Genomic DNA, 15,481 nt, shown 5'->3' on the forward strand with positions numbered 1-15,481 from the left:
ATTCATTTCTGAGAAGATCTGAAAAGATGATTTGCACACATTTGTATGCTAATAGATTTCAGTTTGTATTAACTGCTATGTAGGTTAGATGTTCACGTCAAATGCAGCTGTCCTACAACATATCTGTACCTTCTTCTTGATCCCAATTGCATTGTGTCCATGTTCTGTCCTATAAGAATTTCAAAGGAAGAGAAAATGTGTCAAGCATTTAAATATATATATTAAATAAATATTGAAAGATAAATGGCATATACATACATTTGAATGCAAAATAGAAAAACATATTGGAGAAAGCACTAGCCAATACAGTACTGCCATACAGTAACAGTACTGCCATACAGGCCTAATATCACATTTCAAGCAACAACAAAAAAATGGGGGTGTCACGTCCTGACCATAGTTCTTATGTGTTTTGCTTGTTTAGTGTTGGTCAGGACGTGAGCTGGGTAGGAATTCTATGTTGTGTGTCTAGTTTGTCTGTTTCTATGTTCAGCCTAATATGGTTCTCAATCAGAGGCAGCTGTCAATCGTTGTCCCTGATTGAGAATCATATATAGGTGGCTTGTTTTGTGTTGGGTTTTTGTGGGTGGTTGTTTCCTGTGTCAGTGTTTGTGCCACACGGGACTGTGACGGTTAGTTTGTTTTTGTTATTTTGTATAGTGTCTTGTCTTTGTTTATATTAAATCATGGAAACTTACCACGCTGCACATTGGTCCTCTGATCCTTTTCACCTCTCCTCGTCCGATGAGGAGGACGACTTAGACTGCCGTTACAGGGAGAGTATTGTACATGTAACGTTTCCAAAATGGGATAGTATTGTGCATGTAACGTTTCCAAAATGGGATAGTATTGTCCATGTAACGTTTCCAAAATGGGATAGTATTGTCCATGTAACATCTTGCCAAAATGGATAGTTTGCATGAACAGTTCCAAAATGGATAGTATTGTACATGTAACGTTCCCAAAATGGGATAGTATTGTCCATGTAACGTTCCAAAATGGATATAGTATTGTCCATGTAACGTTTCCAAAATGTGGATAGTATTGTCACTGTAACGTTTCAAAATGGGATAGTATTGTTATGCTGGTGAATGAGGACCCAAAAGCGACGTAATAGAAACAGAGTCTTTATTCCAGTATCAAACAAACAATGCTTCTCCTGGATATATCAAAGGTAAATCCAAAACAGGAAACTGAAATCCTCTCGTCAGTAGAGAGGAACGACTGGAGACGCGACCACAGACTGCAGGTCGCTTCAGGAAGGCACAGGCCGTAGCTGACATAGACACCTGCTCACACGCAGCATCTGAAGAAGGCAAAAACACGACAGGGCGAACAAGGACACAGACAGCAACATCAAACAAGAATCCGACAAGGACAGAAGCGGAAAACAAAGAGAAAATAGACTCTAATCAGAGGCAAAATAGGGGACAGGTGTGAAAAGATAAATGAGTCGTTAGGAGAATGAGAAACAGCTGGGAGCAGGAACGAACGAGAGAGAGAGCGAGAGAGGGAGAGAGGAAGGGGGAGAGAGGGATAGAAAGAGGGAAAGAACCTAATAAGACCAGCAGAGGAAGCACAGGGACAAGACATGATAATCAATGACAAAACATGACAAGTATTGTCCATGTGATAATCGAAAGACTTCAACAAGCATTTCTCAATGGCTGGCCATGCCTTCCTCCTGGCGACTCCAACCTTGGCCAACAGCCCCGCCCCCCCCGCTGCTACTCGCCCAAGCCTCCCCAGCTTCTCCTTTACCCAAATCCAGATAGCAGATGTTCTGAAAGAGCTGGAAAACCTGGACCCATAGAAATCAGCTGGGCTTGACAATCTGGACCCCCTATTTCTGAAACTGTCCGCCCATGTCGCACCCCCTATTACCAGCCTGTTCAACCTCTCCTTCGTATCATCTGAGATCCCAAGGATTGGAAAGCTCCGCGGTCATCCCCCTCTTCAAAGGGGGAGACACCCTGGACCAAACTGTTACAGACCTATATCCATCCTGCCCTGCCTATCTAAGGTCTTCGAAAGCCAAGTCAACAAACAGATCACTGGACCATCTCGAATCCACCGTACCTTCTCCGCTGTGCAATCCGGTTTCCGAGCCGGTCACGGGTGCACCTCAGCCACGCTCAAGGTACTAAACGACATCATAACCGCCATCGATAAAAGACATTACTGTGCAGCCGTCTTCATCGACCTGGCCAAGGCTTTCGACTCTGTCAATCACCATATTCTTATCGGCAGACTCAGTAGCCTCGGTTTTTCTAATGACTGCCTTGCCTGGTTCACCAACACTTGCAGACAGAGTTCAGTGTGTCAAATCGAGGGCATGTTGTCCGGTCCTCTGGCAGTTCTATGGGGTACCACAGGGTTCAATTCTCGGCCGACTCTTTTCTCTGTATACATCAATGATGTTGCTCTTGCTGCGGGCGATTCCCTGTATCCACCGCAGACGACACCATTCTATATACTTCCGGCCTTCCTTGGACACTTGTGCTATCTAACCTCCAAACGAGCTTCAATGCCATACAACACTCCTTCCGTGGCCTCCAACTGCTCTTAAACGCTAGTAAAACCAAATGCATGCTTTCAACCGTTCGCTGCCTGCACCGCCCCGCCCGACTAGCATCACCACCCTGGACGGTTCCGACCTAGAATATGTGGACATCTATAAGTACCTAGGTGTCTGGCTAGACTGCAAACTCTCCTTCCAGACTCATATCAAACATCTCCAATCCAAAATCAAATCAAGAATCCGCTTTCTATTCCGCAACAAAGCCTCCTTCACTCACGCCGCCAAAACTTACCTTAGTAAAACTGACTATCCTACCGATCCTCGACTTCGGCGATGTCATCTACAAAATAGCTTCCAACACTCTACTCAGCAAACTGGATGCAGTTTATCACAGTGCCATTCGTTTTGTTACTAAAGCAATTATACGACCCACCACTGCGACCTGTATGCCCTAGTCGGCTGGCCCTCGCTACATGTTCGTCGTCAGACCCACTGGCTCCAGGTCATCTACAAGGCTATGCTAGGTAAAGTGCCGCCTTATCTCAGTTCACTGGTCACGATGGCTACACCCACCCGCAGCACGCGCTCCAGCAGGTGTATCTCACTGATCATCCCTAAAGCTAAACCTCATTTGGACGCCTTTCCTTCCAGTTCTCTGCTGCCTGCGACTGGAACGAATTGCAAAAATCTCTGGAGTTGGAGACTTTTATCTCCTCAACAACTTTAAAAATCTGCTATCCGAGCAGCTAACCGATCGCTGCAGCTGTACTTAGTCCATCTGTAAACTACCCACCCAATTTACTACCTCACCCCCATACTGCTTTTATTTATTACTTTTGCTCTTTTGCACACCAGTATCTCTTCTTGCACATGATCATCTGATTTTATCACTCCAGTGTTAATCTGCTAAATTGTAATTATTCGATTTATTGCCTACCTCATGCCTTTGCACACATTGTATATAGATTCTCTTTTTCTCCATGTTATTGACTTGTTTATTGTTTACTCCATGTGTAACTCTGTGTTGTCTGTTACACAGCTATGCTTTACTTGGCCAGGTCGCAGTTGCAAATGAGAACTTGTTCTCAACTAGCCTACCTGGTTAAATAAAGGTGAAATAAAAAATAAAAAAATAAAATAAATGTAACGTTTCCAAAATGGGAAAGTATTGTACATGTAACGTTTACAAAATGGATAGTATTTACATGTAACGTCTCCAAAATGGGATAGTATTGTCCATTAACGTTATCCCCCTGTGAGTTAATAGTATTGCATGCTGTAGCAGGCTATATAAAGAGGAAGACCTCCATTGACGATTCAGTTCGTTGTAACATCTCGTCTGGACAGGTCACTCCTTATTTAGTAACGTTAGCTAGTTCATTATCACAAGTGAGAACTGCTCTAGATTGGAAACTTACGTTAATGACTGTAAAGCCATATTGGCTTTATGGAAACGATATACAATAAATGGGAAAGAATATAGTTCAGGGAAATAATCCAAACCTAGTTGTGCCTAGTTAGGACATAACGTTATCTAGCTAGATAACGGTACTGTACTGTAGCTCATACAACGCCGACGGTCAAACCCGGCTTTCTAATATTTACGGTAATTAACTATAGTAACGTTAAGGAAAATATTCGGAGAAAACCATCATTGTCTTCGTTATTCATTCATTATTATTATTATCATTATTAGTATTCATCATACTGCAATACAGTATGAGGTGAGACGGTGAACTGATGTTGAACTGGGCAGTCAGTCATTCATTCTGTACTATGAGTCTATCAAATCAAAGTGAATTTTACCTTACAGTGAAATGCTGACTTACAAGCCCCTAACCAACAATGCAGTTTTAAAAAGGTACAAATAAGAAATAAAAGGAACAAGTCATTAAAGAGCAGAAGTTAAATATCAATATCTAGACTATATACAGGGGGTACCGGTACAGAGTCAATGTGCGGGTGCACCGGTTAGTCGAGGTAATTGAGGTAATATGTACATGTAGGTAGAGTTATTAAAGTGGCTATGCATAGATGATAACAGAGAGTGGGGGGCGGGCTTCCTCTGACACCGCCTGGTATAGAGGTCTTGGATGGCAGGACGCTTGGCCCCAGTGATGTACTGGGCTGTACACACTACCCTCTGTAGTGCCTTGCGGTCGGAGCCAGAGCAGTTGCCATACCAGGCAGGGATGCAACCCAGTCAGGATGCTCTCGATGGTGCAGCTGTAGAACCTTTTGAGGATCTGAGGACCCATGCTAAATCTTTTCAGTCTCCTGAGGGGGAATAGGTTTTGTCGTGCCCTCTTCACGACTGTCTTGGTGTCCTTAGACCATGATAGTTTGTTAGTGATGTGGACACCAAGGAACTTGAAGCTCTCAACCTGCTCCACTACAGCCCCGTCGATGAGAATGGGGCATGTTCGGTCTTTCTTTTCCTGTAGTCCACAATCATCTCCTTTGTCTTGATCACTTTGAGGGAGAGGTTGTTGTCCTGGCACCACACGGCCAGGTCTCTGACCTCCTCCATATAGGCTGTCTAGTCGTTGTTGGTGATCAGGCTGTTGTGGCATCGGCAAACTTAATGATGGTGTTGGAGTCGTGCCTGGCCATGCAGTCATGAGTGAACAGGGAGGGGTGTGAGTACAGGAGGGGACTGAGCACGCACCCCTGAGGGGCCCCTGTGTTGAGGATCAGCGTGGCGGATGTGTTGTTACCTACCCTTAAAAAACATGAGCTGGCGCACACCCAGAAAAATAGTTTGTGTGGAGGTGCTGACTATCTGCGAATAAACTATAAACTATAAACTATCAAAATAAATAAAGTCGCACACTCCACGTATAAACTCCCAGCAATTTAATGTGTTTTTACCAACGTTTCGGCATCACTGTGCCTTCCTCAGGGTGATGTCATGAATACTTGAACCAGGTTATGTAGACAAACAGTGCAATTAGTGCAACCAATCATCATGGAATATTGTACATCATATTAAATATATTACTCGATTATTATCATATAGAAACATCATGGAATATTGTACATCATATTATCATCAACATACATTATTGTTTCATTCAATTTCACATATAAGGATATTTAATATTTTCAGGTTCAGAAGTCAGAACCCATCACCTGCTGTGTTAGAGACAGAAGAAGGCACAATGGTCAATGCTATCTGGGTTCCTTGGGACATCCCTACCCTAAACCCTAACCTTAACCCCTACCTTAACCATTTTAAATGTCAACTTCAATGGGCTAGCGACGTCCCAAGGATGAATCTCTACCTGAAAATAGATTATCTAAGTGATTGATAGTTGGTATTCAGCAGTCATAAAGCCTAATTTACTTTAATGAATGACTAAAATTGTGATTTTGTCAGACAGCAGCTCTACACTTTATTGACTGACTGATCCATTCATCCTTCCATCCCTCCTCGGCTTTCCTCTCCTCTGAAGACCCAGTGAGGGTGGAGCTCAGTCAGAGAGCTGTTGAGAGACTGGTTAGGAAGAACACTTCTACAGCCAGAGAGGTGAGAGGTCACACATGGTTTAGATGGTAAATATTTATGTCCCCTTAGTGGTTCATCACGTCGGCTAAAGGGAATATGTTCCATCATCTATGTTTATTTACATTAGTGCAAATTGTCCACTGATATTGGTGTAATTTCTCACCCCTTTTGGCTGTATGAAAGTGAATTTCCCCTCAGGCACACACATTTGTTCTTTGTTATTACCCGAGCCACTGCAACTATCATCTAGAAGGCGAGGTCAGTACAGGTGCATCAAAGCTGGGACCGAGAGACAGAAGCTGTTTTTCCATCACTAACACAGAGAGGCTGCTGCCTACATACACAGACTTGAAATCATTGGTCACTTTAAGGAATGGAACACTAGTCACTTTAATAATGTTTACATATCTGGCATTACTCATCTCATATGTATATACTGTATTCTATCCTYTGCTATTGTATCAGTCTATGCCGCTCTGACATCGCTCGTCCATATATTTATATATTCTTATTCCATTACTTAGATTTGTGTGTATTAGGTATTTGTTGTGAAATTGTTAGATATTACTGCACTGTTGGAGCTAGGAACACAAGCATTTCGCTACACACGCAATAACATATGTATGTGACAAATAACATTTGATTTGATTTATTATGAAGGTCACTTGTGTAAAATGTACTTTTCCCCACTCATCTTTTGACATTGCTTATGCATATTCAGTGGCCTGGCTGCTTCCAGACAATGTCAAAGGCCGATCCTGGTAGATCTGAACCTAATGCAGCTTGGAGTGATCAGATGACAGAAGTCACATTTAGGTGCCAGGTGTAACTGAGGCCATAGGTGCTCCATATCCATTACTTTGAGTGTTTTATATAATATGACTAAATGTGTTTCTTTCTGTGTTGCAGGAGCAGTCAAGAAATGGAACGGCAAGGCCACAGAACATGACATAAGCAGAGCTGTGGGAGACCACCTCAAGCCCCTGGTAGAGCCGGGGGTGGTGTTTACCACTCCACCACGCCTTCAGCAGGCCGGAAAAGTGGTCTTGATACTGTTTTTCATACTAAGATGGACCACGAGTCTGTTGATTGGTCAGTCATTGGGTTAATTTGTTTTGCAATATGTTCAAATAAAATCAAGCTTTATTTATACAGCACATTTCAGACATGGATGCAACACAATGGAAAGAACAAATTTTAAAAAATGTGAAAATAAACAGAAATATTGAGGATAAAAAAACAAAGAATAACAACTGAAAGACTAATGAGCATTGCAAGGAAATGCCATTGATTAAAATGTTAAAATATCCAACCCAAAATATAAGCTTGTTTTTTAGGAGGGGTTCTGAAAGACACTATGGGGGTGTCCAATGAAAGTTGACTAGTAACAACAACTGACACCCACTAAATCTGCCCAAGAAACGAAAGAAAAACCCACACCAAACTTAAAGACAGGAAGCAAACCAAAGAAGTGTAGCAACTGGAGCACTGGGCCAGACACTCTTAAATAGAACCTGGACCAGCTCAGGTGAAACACCTTCCCACTAACGAGATGGACAAGCCAGCACAGGTGTAACACATACTGACTAACGAGGTGACACCAATCTGTGCACCCAAGACACATTTCAGTTGTACAATCAATCAAATGTATTTATAAAGCCCTTAGATCAGCTGATGTCACAGAGTGCTGTACAGAAACCCAGCCTAAAACCCCAAACAGCAAGCAATGCAGGTGTAGAACAGTGGCTAGGAAAAACTCCCTAGAAAGGCAGGAACCTTGGAAGAAACCTAGAGAGGAACCAAGCTATGAGGGGTGGCCAGTCCTCTTCTGGCTGTGCCGGGTGGAGATTATAACAGAACATGGCCAAGATGCTCAAATGTTCATAGATGACCAGCAGGGTCAAATAATAATAATCACAGTGGTTGTCGAGGGTGTAACAGGTCAGCACCTCAGGAGTAAATGTCAGTTGGCTTTTCATAGCCACTCATTCAGAATATCTCTACAACTTCCATTTCACATAATCATCTACAATGCTTCACCTTCTACAATATAAACACATTGTCTACTGGCTGGCAACAATTAAAAACACGTATTTCTGAATAATAATATGCAATCGTATAATTTTTTTATCCTTTTTCTTTCCATAGAATCCTAAAACTCACTAGCTTCTAGAACTCTCATCTTCCTAAAACCCACTAGCTTCTAGAACTCTCGTCTTCCTAAAACCCACTAGCTTCTAGAACTCTCATCCCCTTGGAACGAGCCCAAACAAAACTCAAATCAAATTGTATTAGTCACATGCACCGGATACAACACTGGAACTCTTACTTACGAGCCCCTAACAGTGCAGTTTAAAAAAAACACAGAAAAGAATAAGAGATAAAACTAATCTCCAACACGGGAAAAACGTGTCAAATTAAATTGTGATCATGGTAACTCACTGGCTAAATGCAAAACACAAATCTATTTGACTGCCAACCCTTGAGATAATCAGCAACCAAGTTGTCCTTACCACAGACATGTCTGATTTCAAGAGGAAACTCCTGCGATATCCGTAGTAACTTTCCACCTCGGAGCTTCTCTCTCTTTTCAGGGTTCACTAGATAGGCATGTTGTTGGATATAAAAGCAGGGTAACAATGTCAGTGTCAGTACCCAAAAATGTCAAGTTGGTTGCATGAATAACTATGATTACTAAATGTTACATAATTGTAAATATGAAATATCAAAACCAAATGTACACCCCTTTGTTAATATGTATTGGCAATAATTCACTTAATGGTGAGGCATGTAATAATAAAACATGTATCTTTTGTCAGGCTGAATGTTTGAAATYTGAGGTGATTTGAGACATGCTTCTTCAGTAGTGGAATAAAGACAATTAGCATTTGAATGTTGTAAAGAAATGCTGGAGTGATGTAGGATTGTTAATAAAATTTATTATAGACCAATTTATTATACTGCGTCCATGTGTATAGGCTGCAAGTACGTTGAAATTAAGTTGTTTTCAAGTCATTGAAAAAAACGACCCGAAAAGACATCTTTTCAACTTTCACTTTCAACTACAACCGAACATATATTGGATGTCGGGCATAGTCTTATTTTCAACGTCTTTTGAATGACATTTTGCGAAATGGGAATAGTGCAATGTCAAAACACAGTTTTAACGTGTTAACAATAACAAATATGCAGAAACAGTTTGGGATATATTGTAAACCTAAACATTTTGAAGTGTTTCATTTTGATTCAAGCGGGTCACCAACGTGGTAAGTGTAACACAACTCTTTTTTGTTAGTCACTTTTTGTTAAATCACATAAATAGTAACTCTTTCAATTCAGAGCCTGGATTTTTTCCCTGAGGCTAAAATCAATTGAACAGGGGGCAAACATTTAGGGTTCTACATTGACATTCATTAAAATACTCCTACTACAATGTTAAAATAATCTACATTGTGACATGATTTAATTGATATCATGAAAAAACTCCTTCATGTATTTTCTGATGTTTGATCAGAGATCTTTTACTAGAGTATCTCTTGTCACACTGATCACAGCTATACGATTTCTGTCCTGTGTGTGTTCTCTGGTGTACAGTCAGATGTCTAGATGTAATAAAACTCTTCCCACATTGATCACAGCTATATGGTTTCTCTCCTGTGTGTGTTCTCTGGTGTAAAGTCAGATTGCTAGATTGACAAAAACTCTTCCCACATTGACCACAGCTATAAGGTTTCTCTCCTGTGTGTGTTCTCTGGTGTAATGTCAGCTGGCTAGATTGACCAAAACTCTTCCCACATTGACCACAGCTATAACATTTCTCTCCTGTGTGTGTTCTCTGGTGTAATGTCAGCTGGCTAGATTGACCAAAACTCTTCCCACATTGATTACAGCTAAAATATTTCTCTCATTTGTGTGTTCTCGGATGTATTTGAAGTTTTACTGAAGAGTTGAATCTTTTCCCATAGTCAGAGCAGCAGATGTTTCTTGAGGTGTTCTGATCTGGAGAGACTCTTCTCTGCCTCATCAGCATCATGAGGTTGTTGAGGCTCCCCAGAGGATCCACGAATGTCCCGTCTCTCACCTGTGTGAATGACAAAGTCAGACAGATGGTTAAAGGCCCACAACAGCAGAAATCCACTGTTTATTTTAGTTAAAAGGTGATGCCCAGAGTGTACCCATGACGTTGTACAACAACTGACGTCTGTTAAATTTCACAATTAAGACATTCAAGTTAGTAACAAGTCATATTTTGTCTTGTTTTCACATTAGTGGTAACTAGAAATACGTTATTCATGTTGTTGAAACTCTAAGCAGTGTGCCAGACAACTTTTGGTCTCCAATATAGGCCCCTTTCGGTGTTTGATGAAATTGCGGCACGAGGTCAATGCACACACAATTTGATTGCAGAAACTCCTCCCTGCTAATGAGGATGTAGTATATCTGCCTGGAGCAAAAATGGTAAGCGAAGATTTTAGCTTTTCAGGAATATATTCTGAATATTACAGCACAAGATCAGGAGTGCTACTCAAGGAAACATTAAGCTCTGTGTCTATTCACTAATTCACCACCGTGGGGGAAAACTCAGAGGAGTTCTCATAGGCTGACAGCAAATATAGCCTCCATTTCCAGGTTGCTTATGAGTGCATTTCACATTACTTTTGGATTATAATTGTAAGACTCACTTGAATGTCCTGATTAATATGTTTGTGTTTTTGTCGCAAATTAACTGCTTTATACTTAAAAAACACTTCAACCAGTAAAATGCTCTTTGGCTAGCTTTGCCATCAGCCTGACAATGAGGGTTTGTACACTAAGTGTTTAACAAATTGGCCCATAACTTCACCAAACAATAACATAGTAGAGGTCGACCGATTATGATTTTTCGACGCCGATACCGATTATTGGAGGACCAAAAAAACCCGATACCAATTAAATCGGCCGATTTTATATATATATTTGTAATAATGACAATTACAACAATACTGAATGAACACTTTATTTAACTTAATATAATACATAAATAAAATCAATTTAGTCTCAAATAAATAATGAAACACGTTCCATTTGGTTTAAATTATGCAAAAACAAAGTGTTTGAAGAAAGTAAAAGTGCAATATGAGCCATGTAAAAAAAAGCTATTTCTCTCTATACCATTTGTATTTCATTAACATTTTTATTTATTTAATATATTTTTGTACCTTTATTTTACTAGGGAATTCAGTTAAGAACAAATTTGTATTTTCAAAGACAGCCTAGGAACAGTCAGCTCGGGGATTTGAACTTGCAACCTTTCGGTTACTAGTCCAACACTCTAACCACTAGGCTACCCTGCCACCCCAAATGTTCTTATAGGCACTTTGGTATTGCCAGCCTAATCTTGGGAGTTGATAGGCTTGAAGTCATAAACAGAGCTGTGCTTCAAGAATTGCGAAGAGCTGCTGGCAAATGCAGGAAAGTGTTGTTTGAATGAATGCTTACAAGCATGCTTCTGCCTACCACCGCTCAGTCAAACTGCTCTATCAAATATCAAATCATAGACTTAATTATAATATAATAAACACAGAAATACGAGCCTTAGGTCATATTCAATTTAATACCGCTCTTCACCGACCCAGGAAGGGGCGGGGATAAACAGGTGTTGTACCTCGTTTCCCTCCTTCAGGGAACAGTAATTATAGTCATAAAGTTACACTCCCTTTCAGTCAGTCAACTTCGGTACAACATACTATGGGGAAATACAATAGGCTACCCTTGTCGTGAAAGAGGAGAAGGAAGAGGAGGATGTCACTGTTAAACAAGAAGTAGAGGGTGAGGCTGTTACAGTGAAAGAAGAGGAAGACGCGTTCAGAGTGAAAGAGGAGGAGGATGTTACAGTGAAATAAGAGGAGGAAGAGAAAGAGGAGGATGCAGTTTTTGGAGTGAAGAAGGAGAAAGAGGGAGAGATTAACGGTCATATTGACAGAGGAGTCAGGAGATCTGATTACCACCAGTAAGTACTGTCTTAAAAACGGGCACTAACAGTCCAAAGTTTTAGAACGAATGTATGGTTTTTAAGCAGCATGCTACTGAAATTCTATACTTGAAAATGTTGTTCTGTACTATAGGAATTTACGTTATAATATAATGTTAAAGCTACATTTTAAAACGGGTGGTTAAAGCCCTGAATCCTGATTGGCTGACAGCCGTGGTATATCAGGTCGTATGCCATGGGTATGACAACATGCATTTTTACTGTTCTAATTACATTGGTAACCAGTTTATAATAGCAATAATCCACCTCAGGGGTTTGTGATATATGGCCAATATACCACGGCTAAGGGCTGTATCCAGGCACTCTGCGTTGTGCGTAAGGACAGTCTTTAACCATGCTATATTGGCCATATACAGCACTTCCTCTGGTCTTATTGCTTAACTGTAACATGTGTATACCATCAGAGTCCCCCCCACCACAAAATCACAACTTAATTGTCTCACKYAATGGCAAACAAGTTATAAATGAAACGTTTGACGTGTGTCTATTGTAGACCTTGCGTGGAGTGTGTATACACGCAAAAAGCAGATTTCTAAATAATGTTGGAGAAATACAGAAAATAAGAAACATTGACATGAAATGGACACGTGTTATGGGGAGACCAAACATATTAGCAAAAGGACAAGCGTTTTGGGGAGACTGAACATATTAGCAAAAGGACAAGCGTTTTGGGGAGACTGAACATATTAGCAAAAGGACAAGGTTATGGAGATGAACAGTTAGTCGACAAAAAACATGGGCAAAATAGCCATTTGAAGGAAAGGCTGTACACAGAATGATCATTTAGAAAGATAGTAATGATCCTTTAGCGATGAAGTGGCCACCAACAAAAACATTATTAACATTGGATCAAAGCTGCAGCCAAGAACATTGACTGAAATAGTAAATATAGTACTTTAACCTCTTGCTCAGCCTATAAACATGACATTATCTATTATTATAGAGCTCTGCTCAGCCTGTAACATGACATTATCTATTATTATAGAGCTCTGTCAGCTGTAAACATGACATATCTATTATTTTTATAACCTCTGCTCAGTCTATAAACATGACATTTTATCTATTATAAGAGCTCTGCTCAGCCTATAAACATGACATTAATCTATTATTAAGCTCTTGCCAGCCTGTAACATGACATTATCTATTATTATAGACTCTGCTCAGCTTAAACAATGAATTGATCTATTATTATAAACCTCTGCTCATTCCTATAGACTGAGACTATTATTATAAACCTGCTGCTCGAGTCTATAAACGTGACATGGAGTTCTATTTTATAGAGCTCTGCTCAGCCTATAAACATGACATTATCTATTATTATAGAGCTCTGATCAGCCTATAAACACGGCATTATCTATTATTATAGAGCTCTGCTCAGCCTAAAACATGACATGATCTATTATTATAGAGCTCTGCTCAGCCTATAAACACGACATGATCTATTATTATAGAGCTCTGCTCAGCCTATAAACACGACATTATCTATTATTATAGACCTCTGCTCAGCCTATAAACATGAAATTATCTATTATTATGACATTCATGACATTATTATGACATCATGAAATTAGATTTGGAGCTCTGCATCATTTGTTTTTAAATCTCACCATCACCAAGTTTATGTTTAATGATGTAATGTTGTGAAGACTGACCTCAGGTTATTGAGGGATCTAGTCTGGATTAAACCTCATAGGAAAGCAGTTTTTATTATGTGGAGATTTCATTCAGGTCTCTCTTTATTATTAAACAAATTACTCTGTCTTTGGCAGGAGAGACCTGACTCTCACTCTGACAGCAGAAAGAGTCCTTCTGAGGAACCAGACACAGAGACGCCCAAACCAGCGAGACAACACCACTGCTCCTACTGTGGAAATAGTTTTACCCGATTACTACACCTGAAAGTGTCGTGGATAATCGTCTCAGAAATATAACACTCTTACAAGAACTTGTGAATTCAATATAGGCTTTTAATACAAAATATCAGAAGCCGTGTCAGTCCGCGGAAAAGACCAACTTCCATAAGCACTGGCTCTGTTCTTATACACATACATCAAATGAGTCCATCCCACATGCAAATGAAGTTCCTTCCCTTAGTCCGTCTGTCACCATTATCTTTCATTTCAAACTTCCTGCTTGTTCATGCCCAATAACGCCTGTATCCGTTCTTGATTAGATTACAATGGTGCCAGGACCCTCTCGTGTCCTAAAATAAATATGTATTATGCCTATAGTCCATCTGTTGGTCATTTGGCTGGCCCCCTCCTTTGTGTGTCCCTCTGACCTCGGTATGTCCAGCRATRCTATGCACTRATGGCCTRGCTTTAGTTTCCTGTCCTKMACAATAGACAATGTACTTTAAGTGTCGCCTCTTCCTTTTTACCCTAAGCCTTTATGCTTTTTATGGCTTTGGCCATTATGTCTGTTATGTCTTAGTTTCCTGTTTATACCAGAATGGCAAATGCACTCACTAGTTGCCTTCTCCTTTTGTAGTCTAATGTACACCTATCTTTTGCTCAATAGTGTGATATCTGTCTCTTATATGTCTAAGCACTTACTCCTACAAAACCACATAAAACCACATAAGAGAACACATACAGGAGAAAAGCCCTTCCACAGTTCCCAGTGTGAAAAGAGTTTTAGGTGGTTAACGAGTCTGAAAAAGCATGAGAGGGGACACACACAAGAAAAGCTCTACCAATGCTCCCTGTGTGGAAAGAGTTTTACCAAGTTAGGGGCCTGACTAGGCATAACAGGACACACACAGGAGGAGAAGACATACCACTGCTCTCATTGTGGAAAGACATTTTCCCAGTCAGAGGACCTGAAAGGACATGAGAGAATAGAGAGACTGTGTTCTGACTTGTGTTTTTGACTGAGAATTAGTGTTTTTCTTTGTCACATTTAAATCATATTGTTTAAATGAAATCAGACATGAAAATCTGACCAAAACAACAGGCCTGTTTCTGTTGTTTATTCATCTTGATCTAAAATCACATTAAATATTTTAACATGTGTATTTCGTTTTCATTATGAACTTTGATTGGTTGTAAACAAGTATAAACCCTCTGATGTAGTTCATAATATGATTTGGATATTGCTAAATGGAAATTATTATATAAGTAAATAAGTAGCTTTGGCTTGTAGCTGTTTCTGTAGTGAGGTAGCTTGATGTACAAGTACTTCCCCTGGACAGGACTCTAGTCTATACAGTACCACAGTATAGACTGTGGTAGGCACACACCTGTCTGGCTACCACAGCATTCTGAAGCGGTTCCCCCATCCCATCTGGTTTGCGCTTAGTTGGACGATCATTTGTTTTTCAGCAGGTCAATGACCCAACAAACCTCCAGGCTGTGTAAAGGCTATTTGACCAAGAAGGAGAGTGATGGAGTGCTGCATCAGATGACCTGGCCTCCACAAT

At 40.4% G+C, this 15,481-nt stretch overlaps 1 protein-coding gene across 1 annotated transcript in view; it reads left to right on the plus strand.

Annotated features, from left to right (window-relative positions):
- The window catches only part of LOC112073558 (zinc finger protein 721-like), a gene marked incomplete at its 5' end in the record, with an annotated part of 57,540 nt that overhangs the window by 24,533 nt on the left and 17,526 nt on the right, over positions 1 to 15,481 (plus strand). The window contains 2 exons of the mRNA XM_024140828.2: positions 607 to 632; positions 14,609 to 14,794. Coding sequence (XP_023996596.2) covers positions 607 to 632; positions 14,609 to 14,794 — 212 coding nt within the window. The remainder of the gene's footprint in view (positions 1 to 606; positions 633 to 14,608; positions 14,795 to 15,481) is intronic.

This window comes from Salvelinus sp. IW2-2015, unplaced genomic scaffold (assembly GCF_002910315.2).
Source record: "Salvelinus sp. IW2-2015 unplaced genomic scaffold, ASM291031v2 Un_scaffold2293, whole genome shotgun sequence".
In the NCBI taxonomy this organism is placed as follows: Eukaryota; Metazoa; Chordata; class Actinopteri; order Salmoniformes; family Salmonidae; genus Salvelinus; species Salvelinus sp. IW2-2015.